The sequence below is a fragment of the Rhinopithecus roxellana genome, chromosome 13 (genome assembly GCF_007565055.1).
Source record: "Rhinopithecus roxellana isolate Shanxi Qingling chromosome 13, ASM756505v1, whole genome shotgun sequence".
Classification (NCBI taxonomy): domain Eukaryota; kingdom Metazoa; phylum Chordata; class Mammalia; order Primates; family Cercopithecidae; genus Rhinopithecus; species Rhinopithecus roxellana.
The window spans coordinates 11,267,952-11,278,016 of NC_044561.1; the positions used below are offsets into that span (position 1 = coordinate 11,267,952).

A 10,065-nucleotide genomic window follows, 5' to 3' on the forward strand; every position below is an offset into this window, starting at 1 on the left:
GTGATCCTCCTGCCTCAGCCTCCTGAGTAGCTGGGACTACAGGTGTGTGCCACCACACCTGGCTAATGTTTAAATTTTTTCGGCTGGGTGCAGTGGCTCATGCCTGTAATCCCAGCACTTTGGGAGGCCGAGGCGGGCATATCACAAGGTCAGGAGCTCAAGACTATCCTGGCTAACACGGTGAAACTCCGTCTCTACTAAAAATACAAAAAATTAGCTGGGCGTAGTGGTCTGTAGTCCCAGCTACTTGGGGGGCTGAGGCAGGAGAATTGCTTGAACCTGGTAGGCAGAGGCTGCAGTGAGCTGCGATTGTGCCATTTCACTCCAGCCTGGGTGACAGAGTGAGACTCTTGTTTCAAAAAAATAATAATAATTTTTTTTTCATAGTTGCCCAGGCTGGTCTCAAACTGGTTCCAAGCGATCTCAGCTCAGCCTCCCAGAGTGCTGGAATTACAGGCATGAGCCACCACACCCAGCTTGGCAGGGTTTAAAGAAACCACCAAAGGACAGTGCAGTGTCCCAGCACTGATGATGTCTGGGAGCCATTACACTCCTAGGCTTCAAGAGGTGGAGGGGAGGGAGTGCTTACAAAAACTTGAGAGGGTAACTTTATGAAGAGAGCCACCTGCCAAAAGTGTGGCCTTGATGGAGGGATTTGGATCACCCATGAAAGTTGAGCAGGAAGGGGCCAAGGGGAGAGTACCCTGATGCCTCCTCCAGCCTCCTGGTCTCCTGCTGCTGCCTGTCATTGAACAAACCAGCACGAAGCCAGAGGGCAAGATAGGCCTCTGACACTGTCCTCATGGGTCAGCCTCTGGGAGCGAAGAGCAGGTGGTGAATGATGGAGGGTAGATCTGAGGGGCAGAGAGAGGACACATACTGAACACCTGGGCTTGGACCACAGTGACCTGGGACCTACTCTCTATTTCTTTTCCCAACCCAATTACCTTATCCTTTGATCAGGACATAATCAAAAACTGCTGTGTACTCTTCAGAGCATTACTGTGACTGGCTGTAATGTGGGGTTGATTATTGGCATTACATGGCTTCCAAGTTTTAAAATAATCTAATTTTTGTGTAGTGGCAAACGTTAGGTTCTAGGGCTACCTCTGGAACTTAGCAGCTAGGATGGTTTAGAGCAAGTAAGTTTTCACAGGGATTAAGGGGTCAGTCACCTAACCCTCCTAGGAAATATCAATTGTGAAAGCACCAGATACTGAAGCACTATACAAATATTAAATTAGAATATTTTGCGTGCCGTATAGCTTCAAGTTGCCTTGAAATGAATGGGTCTACATTTATGTTCCGGTTCACAGCGCGAGTGTATCTCTATCCACGTGGGGCAGGCAGGTGTCCAGATCGGCAATGCCTGCTGGGAACTGTACTGCCTTGAACATGGAATTCAGCCCGATGGTCAGATGCCAAGTGATAAAACCATTGGTGGCGGGGACGACTCCTTCAACACGTTCTTCAGTGAGACTGGGGCTGGCAAGCACGTGCCCAGGGCAGTGTTTGTGGACCTGGAGCCCACTGTGGTTGGTAGGTGCTCGGGCCCTGGATGGCAGCTTTCCTGGGAGGGTGGGAGAGCATCATCTGTAAAGCCCCACGTGGGCTCCTTTGAATCCTGCAGAAGGTATGAGATAGACAAGCATATGCCTATGGTGTTGTTAAGAGAGAAACTGAAAGGTTCATGATTAAAGTGTCTGTGAGACTCGGCTCCTCATTTAGGAAAACCTGACCTACAGGGAAAAGCTGCTCTGGCAGCAATAAGATGGGCTGTGGAGACATTCCCTCTGGCTGCCTCAGCCCTGCTCAGGTGGCCCTGCCTGCAGGGCACAGTGGCATTGGTTCTCTCCTGAATGCTGTGCACTCTCTTATGCTGGTGCACGAGAGTCTTGACCTGCATCTTAGGTATAGAAGGTTAAGTACAGCACAGTCATTTGCTTCCTCCAGATTAGCAGCCCAAGGTAGTTTACAAGAAGAACTGCAAAGAGACAGCCCCTTTCAGTGGCCCCATATGAGATGACAGTGTCACCTGAAAGCCTGTGGGGCCCAGGCCACACAGGGTGCCCTGATAGGACTGCTGCAGAAGTCACATTGACCTGGTGACTTCCCAGTTTGTAAGAGTTTTAACTTACAGCCTTTGATGTAGCTACATGTAGGAAAGAATTACATACCTGTAGAATTACCTATGTGTGGGTGCTACAGCTTATTTCCCTTCACTGGGAACTGGTAGTGCTGACATTTGTACTGCAAGCTGAGTTTAACTTTCTAGAGTCATAAATTGCAGTTTGATTATCACACATTTGCACTTTGGTTATCACACAGACATTTTCTACCAGACACTGCCACTGTTGAGCTACAACATGTACGTCATGTACTTTGAACAGCATGTACTTTGTAGAAGTGAACAGTCCTGGAATGTGTTCATCTTGGTGAGTACAGGCCTTAAAGATTCACAGTATATTCGGTCTCTTTTGTAGATGAAGTGCGCACAGGAACCTACAGGCAGCTCTTCCACCCAGAGCAGCTGATCACCGGGAAGGAAGATGCGGCCAATAATTACGCCAGAGGCCATTACACCATCGGCAAGGAGATTGTCGACCTGGTCCTGGACCGGATCCGCAAACTGGTAAGAAGAGAAAGCTTCATGTGACCATTGTCCTGCACAGGAGGGTAGATCTTGGATTGTGAAGGGGAGGTCATTTTGTCAAAACTTAGACCAGCACTTTGGCTGGATCTGGTGACTCACGCCTGTAATCCCAACACTTTGGGAGACCAAGGTGGGCAGTCACCTGAAGTCAAGAGTTTGAGACCAGCCTGGCCAACATGGTGAGACCCTGTCTTTACTAAAAATACACAAATTAGTGAGGCATGGTGGTGCCTGCCTGTAGTGCCAGCTACTCAGGAAGCTGAGGCAGGAGAATGGCTTGAGCCAGGGAGACAGAGGTTGCACTGAACTGAGCTCATGGCATTGCACTCCAGCTGGGGCAACAGAGTGAGACTCTATCTCAAAAAAAAAAAAAAAAGAAAAAGAAAAAAAAAAAACTTACACCAGCATCTTGAGTCCAATTGAGTCTGCAATGGTCTTAGTCTGAAGCATGCATGGTGATTTGTCTGTAGATCTTTGTCTGCTTTTCTTTGCTTCAAAGTGTACTGTGTGTTTATTATGGATGATTTGAATCCATATCAAGTCTTCAGAGGCAAAGAGAAGTGGCCCTGGCTTGGTGGAAGTTGGTGGCGTGGCTTCCACGGGCATTGGCTCATGTTGTCTGGTTTCTCTCAGGCGGATCTGTGCACGGGACTGCAGGGCTTCCTCATCTTCCACAGCTTCGGGGGCGGCACTGGCTCTGGGTTTGCATCTCTGCTCATGGAGCGGCTCTCAGTGGATTATGGCAAGAAGTCCAAGCTAGAGTTTGCCATTTACCCAGCCCCCCAGGTTTCCACGGCCGTGGTGGAGCCCTACAACTCCATCCTGACCACCCACACGACCCTGGAACATTCTGACTGCGCCTTCATGGTCGACAATGAAGCCATCTATGACATATGTCGGCGCAACCTGGACATTGAGCGTCCCACGTACACCAACCTTAACCGTCTGATTGGGCAGATCGTGTCCTCCATCACGGCCTCTCTGCGATTTGATGGGGCCTTGAATGTGGACTTGACGGAATTCCAGACCAACCTAGTGCCATATCCCCGCATCCACTTCCCCCTGGCCACCTACGCCCCAGTCATCTCAGCCGAGAAGGCTTACCACGAGCAGCTGTCTGTGGCCGAGATCACCAATGCCTGCTTCGAGCCAGCCAATCAGATGGTCAAGTGTGACCCTCGCCATGGCAAGTACATGGCATGCTGCATGTTATACAGGGGGGATGTGGTCCCAAAAGATGTCAACGCGGCCATCGCCACCATCAAAACCAAGCGCACCATCCAGTTTGTGGATTGGTGCCCAACTGGATTTAAGGTATGACTGGGTAATGTGGAGTTCTTATATCTTTCAGCAAGCAACAGACACAGAATAATGCTGCCCCTGAAGGCCCGCATCCTTTGAGGAGACTACCCCCGTTCCATGGGCTAGGCGTGTGGGCATAAATTAGTGAACCAGAGTGATAATTAATTCAGTGATGTCTTTTTTTTTTTTTTTTTTTTTTTGAGACGGAGTCTTGCCCTGTCGCCCAGGCTGGAGTGCAGTGGCCGGATCTCAGCTCACTGCAAGCTCCACCTCCCGGGTTCACACTATTCTCCTGCCTCAGCCTCCAGAGTAGCTGGGACTATAGGCGCCCGCCACCTCACCTGGCTAGTTTTTTGTATTATTTTTAGTAGAGACAGGGTTTCACCGTGTTAGCCAGGATGGTCTTGATCTCCTGACCTCGTGATCCGCCCGTCTCGGCCTCCCAAAGTGCTGGGATTACAGGCTTGAGCCACCACGCCCGGCCAAAGTGATGTCTTTTTTTTGAGGCAGAGTCTAGCTTTGTCGCCCAGACTGGAGTGCAGTGGTGTGATCTGAGCTCATTGCAGTCTCCATCAGCTTCCCAAGTAGCTGGAATTACAGGCACCCACCACCACACCTGGTTACTTTTTATGTTTTTAGCAGAAACAGGGTTTTGCCATGTTGGCCAGGCTGGTCTTGAACTCCTGACCTCAGGTGATCCACCCACCTCGGCCACCCAAAGTGCTGGGGTTAGAGGCGTGAGCCACCATGCCTGGCCCAGCGATGTCTTTTGAACTCTCTGAGTCATTACACTATATATCTGTGATGAGCTTTACTTATTTTGTTGTTATTGTTGTTGAGAAGGCTGGAGTGCAGTGGTGGATCTCGGCTCACTGCAACCTCTGCCTCCCAAGCTCAAGTGATTCTCTCACCTCACCCTCCTGAGTAGCTGGGATCACAGGCATGCACCACCGCACCCAGCTAATTTTTGTGTATTTAGTAAAGGGATTTCACCATGTTGGCCAGGCTGGTCTCAGATTCCTGGCCTTAAGTGATCTGATCGCCTTAGCTCCCAAAATGCTGGGATTACGGGCATGAGCCACTGTGCTCGACCCTATTTATTTACTTTTTTGAGACAGAATCCCACTCTGTCAACCAGGCTGAAGTGCAGTGTGGTGATCACAGCTCTCCACTAAAAATACAAAAATTGGTTGGGCATGGGGACCCATGCCTTTAATCCAGCACTTTGGGAGGCCGAGGCAGGCGGATCACCTGAGGTCAGGAGTTTGACACCAGCCTGGCCAACAGGGCAAAACTCCGTCTATACTAAAAATACAAAAATTAGCCAGGTATGGTGGTGGGCACCTGTAATCCCAGCTACTCAGGAGGCTGAGACAGGAGAATCACTGGGACCCAGGAGGTGGAAGTTGCAGTGAGAAGATATCACCTCACTGCACTCCAACCTAGGTGACAGTACAAGACTCTGTCTCAAAAAAAAAAAGAAAAAAAAAGACAAGATCATAAAAATTCTAGGCCTTACAGGTCACACGACCTCTGTCACGCCTACCCCACTCTGCTGTTGCATATCAAAATCAATCTACAAATGAAGGGGTGTGGTGGCTATGGTGGCTATGTTCAGACAAGAACTTACAAAATCAGGTGGCTAGTCCAGCAGCTGTGCTAACCCCTGAAGGAGAGGAAGAGATACTCACAGTAGGAAATCCCAGTCAGAGCTGACTGCAGTGGTCTCTCCCGACAGAGGTGGTGGGGGTCTAAGCCAGAGGCAGCAGGGAAAGCACAGCACAAGGATGCAAAGTCTCAACAGAGAAATGCCGCAAGATTTAGTAACCAACTAGTGATAAAGCTGAAAGAGGACAGCAAGGTTACTTTTGTGTCAGTGGAAGGTGGGGACAGATTTTGTGTCTGAGGCAAACTCAGGGCAAAATTACTAGACTTCCCAGAAGAGAAATAAAGACATTGCAGGGTTTTTTTTTTTTTTTTTTTTTTTTTTTTGAGATGGAGTCTCACTCTGTCACCCAGGCTGGAGTGCAGTGGAGCGATCTTGGTTCACTGCAAGCTCCTCCTCCTGGGTTCATGTCATTCTCCCACCTCAGCCTCCCTAGTAGCTGCGACTACAGGCGCCCACCACCACGCCTGGCTAATTTTATTTTTGTATTTTTAGTAGAGATGGGGTTTCACCGTGTTAGCCAGTATGGTCTCAATCTCCTGACCTTGTGATCTGCCCACCTCAGCCTCCCAAAGTGTTGGGATTACAGGCGTGATCCACCACGCCCGACCTTTTATTTTTTATTTTTTTGGAGACAGGGTCTTGCTCTGTCACCCAGGCAGTGGTGAGATCTCAGCTCATTGGAACCTCTGCCCTCCAGGCTCAGGCGATCCTCCCACCTCAGCCTCCTGAGTATCTGGGACCACAGGTGCATGAGATCATGTTCAGCTCATTTTTTGTATTTTTGGTAGAGACAGGGTCATGCCATGTTGCCTAGGCTGGTCTTGAACTCCTCAGTTCAAGCAATGGATGTCTTGGCCTCCCAAAGAGCTGGGATAATGGGTGTGAGCCACTGTAACTGTTGCTGTTTTCATCACAAAATATCATTCTTTTTTAAATCAAACTGTTCACGAGACAGTGGAGTGGAGGATGTAGTGAAGCAGTTTATAGTAATGCCCAAGTTAAAATAAATATATACACCACCTACAAGATTCCCCAAAATGCCCATAAAATTCCTACTAAGTTCAACCTGCCTTTTCCACATGAATTCTACTACCTAAGAAAGGGGCACAGAAATCCTTTAGAAAATACTTTATTCTAACAAAAATAACAACAAAAAAGCTGGGCATGCTGCCTCATGCCTGTAATCCTAGCACTTTGGGAGGCTGGGGCGAGTGGATCGATTGAGCCCAGGAGTTTGAGGCCAGCCTGGGAAACATGTTATCTGAAACTGTCACCCTGCCTGGCACAGAGAAGGGCTTAGTGACATTTGTGGGGTGAACTGAGAATTCTCCTGTTCACCTACAGGGTGTCTTCTGTTTGAGGAAAAGTAGCCATCATTTCTAGGTTTGATATAAGCTTCACAGACTGCTTTCTTCCCCTTCTCCGGCAGGTGGGCATTAACTACCAGCCCCCTACGGTGGTCCCTGGGGGAGACCTGGCCAAGGTGCAGCGGGCTGTGTGCATGCTGAGCAACACCACGGCCATCGCGGAGGCCTGGGCTCGCCTGGACCATAAGTTCGATCTCATGTATGCCAAGCGGGCCTTTGTGCACTGGTACGTGGGAGAAGGCATGGAGGAGGGGGAGTTCTCCGAAGCCCGTGAGGATCTGGCAGCTCTGGAGAAGGATTATGAAGAGGTGGGCGTGGATTCCGTGGAAGCTGAGGCCGAAGAAGGTGAAGAATACTGAGGGGAGGGTGTGGTGGGTTCTCCACTGCCACCCCCAGCATGGCTGCTTTCAAGTTCTTTGCAATTAAAGGTTCTTTATAAAACCAAGACCTCTGTATGTCATGCTGCTTAGCTTTGCCTGCAGGAGCACGTGTCACCTCCAGAGCCTGCATGGACAGCGGTGGGGTGCCAGCCTGCCCTGCTGGCATGGGGTTGGGTGCAGCGGGATGGTACATACTTAAGGAGCTGCCACAGAAGTAACTTGACACAGAGGAAACTGTTTCTTCAAAGCCAAGTGTTCAGTGTATAGATTTCCTAAATTCTAGGAAAGCAGAGTCAGGGTTTTCAACTGAATTTGCAATTTTGAGGGCTTCTCTATTGATGGGTGATGCTGGCTAAAAAGAAGAGCCTAGAAGTGGAGTGTTTAAATCTGAAGTCAGTGGATGGGGCTTGTCCATGAAATCCCTAAAGCTGTGGGTCAAGTGTGTAAGGTCAGGACATTTTAGAAGGGGGAAAAAGCGTTACTGTGTCCTGCACAGCATTCCCGACCCACAGAAGGTCACAACACACCCAGCCTTCCACAGAAACCTGGAAGACAGTATTTGCCCTCTGTGCACACACATGGCCACCCTGCCCCTCTTGCCTGACCGTCAATCAATGGTCTTGGTAGAAAACCTCTCACTTTCACTTCAAGTGAAGCTTTGCTGACGTCTTTATAAAAGACTTGCCAATCCAGATGCCTTTTCTCAGAACCCAAATCAGGGCCAGAAAGTTGACCCATGGTGAAGGGACCTGGTTAGTTCAGCTGTGGCATGACCAGGAATGGCACAAAAACCTCATTCTAAGCTAGTGCCTTAATATAATAAAAAAATGGTAGAGAATGTCTGACCTGGATGCTCTGCATCTCAGAAAGGTGTGTCATCAACTGAAGGAGACAACATGTAGCCTTTGCTGGGGACAGTGATGTGACAAGTCTCTGCCCCATCCTAGGTGCTGCTCCGTGTAGGGCTCTTCCCACGCCTGCCCTCCTTGGGCAGCCTGGTAGTGCTGGGCAGGTGGGGCATCTTCTGGCTGGATCCTTTGTGGCTGCTGCATTCTGCCAGGGCCAGCACTCCCCCGAGGGCAGTGCTGCCTGTGTTTCTCTCTGAGGAGGCACAAATCACAATTATTAGGAATGAGCGAGCCCCATAACTGTAGCATCTACTGCACTCCTGTACTCTGTACTACTGTACTCATGCTTCTTGAGCAATATTTGAGCAATATTTGTGTCTACATATTTCCATCAAGGCTGCTTCAACTAGAGGCCCTGCAGTAGCCCTGAGTCCTGAGGCTCAGAAGCAGTAAAGACAGGTCATGCTCCAGAAGCAGTGTGCAGGGGATCCTTTAGGATGTGTCCCAGGAGCAAAGCCATGCAAGGAGCACACTGCCATGGGAACGTTTTGAAATGACACACATGACAGGTCCATTTAGGGGAAGGTAGGCACAGCCGGTCCACACCTGGCCTGGACAGCAAACCTGGTCTGCCCTGATGGTGCCAGCAGTGACAGCAGCAGCAGGGGCTTGCCGCCTCATCCTCTAGGTGTGTTCATGCTGGACCGTACATCTGAGCTGCCCCAGTGACAGGCAGGAAGTGCTGCAGTCACCAAGTCCTGGAATTGGGTTTCTGATTTCCATTTTGGAAACTGACGTTTCCTACCTACCCGAGAGTTCTGCAAATAGTGGTCAAGCCTCTTGCTCTTGGGTTTAGCTGCTGATACCACGACTGGGTTCCTGCCACAGTCTGAATGGTTGAGACTTTCCTTCTGACCGCCAGAGTCTCACTCAGATGAAGGCCACGGGTTCAGAATTTCTTTGATTTGTAATTTGCTTACTTTACTCTTTTGTGTGAAGATAGTCAAGAAAGATCTGCAACCACACTTGGGCCAGAGCTTTACTTGAATATATTTCCCGGGGCTCAGGGTGTTGATAGCATTAGCAAGACCGAGTGAGGGGACCCACCAGGAGAAAAATGTGCCCGGGTAGCAGGTTTGCCTGTGGGGGTCACAGGCCCCCATGTGGAGTGCCTTGGCCAGGACTCTCCTCTGCTCCAGCCTGGAAGGGTCAGTCCCATGGGCTCTAACCAGGGCATGTGTCCCCTGCTTAATTTACAGTATTTGATCCCCCATTTCATCCCCCCAGCTTTTCCTTCGTCCTGACAGAGAGTGCCTTGACCACCCTGTGACTTGGTTAGCTGCATGTTCCCCCTGCAGGCTCAAACCCTGACTGGGGTCCTGCATCTTCCAGACACTGAGGTCAAGGCTGCAGTAAGCCATGATTGCACCACTGCACTCCAGCCAGGGCAACAGAGTGAGACCCTGTCTCAAAAAATATGTAGTTTGTTTATTTTAATTTTAATTTTTTTGTTTTCTTCATTGTTTTTGTTTTATTTATTTTTCCTTAGTCTTCTGTCACACACACACACAAAATGTATTTTGTTAAGAGACTGACTGACTTAACTGGCCCAAGTCTAAAGCGACGCTGCTTGGTATGCCATGTACCACACTGGAACAATCCAAAGCTTCTCTTCTCATTGGCACCATCACACCAGGGTTCCTTTGGGCACAGGGCTGATCCCATGGGTCTCAGCCAGGGAGTGGCCTCCTCGGAGGCAGCTGGGCAGCAGGCAGTGCAGGACTAGAGCCAGGTGCTGCGCCTCCCTGCAGCCTCACCGCACACTGTTTCAGGATCTGCATACCAT

At 49.7% G+C, this 10,065-nt stretch overlaps 1 protein-coding gene across 1 annotated transcript; it reads left to right on the plus strand.

The window, feature by feature from the left end:
- Positions 1-1,321: 1,321 nt before the first annotated feature.
- On the plus strand, positions 1,322-7,438 carry LOC104676885 (tubulin alpha-3 chain). Its single transcript, XM_010381765.2, has 4 exons — positions 1,322-1,539; positions 2,484-2,632; positions 3,287-3,967; positions 7,054-7,438. Exons 1-4 carry the CDS (start codon positions 1,419-1,421, stop codon positions 7,348-7,350), a joined length of 1,248 nt encoding a protein of 415 aa, XP_010380067.2. The 5' UTR covers positions 1,322-1,418; the 3' UTR covers positions 7,351-7,438.
- The last annotated feature ends 2,627 nt before the right edge of the window (positions 7,439-10,065 follow it).

Bases quoted from the DNA above. Each gene is read 5' to 3' on its own strand.
- LOC104676885 (XM_010381765.2), top strand. From the start codon at position 1,419: ATGCCAAGTGATAAAACCATTGGTGGCGGGGACGACTCCTTCAACACG. The intron at 2,633-3,286 runs GTAAGAAGAGAA...GGTTTCTCTCAG, and splicing joins TGGACCGGATCCGCAAACTG to GCGGATCTGTGCACGGGACT. The intron at 3,968-7,053 runs GTATGACTGGGT...CTTCTCCGGCAG, and splicing joins GGTGCCCAACTGGATTTAAG to GTGGGCATTAACTACCAGCC.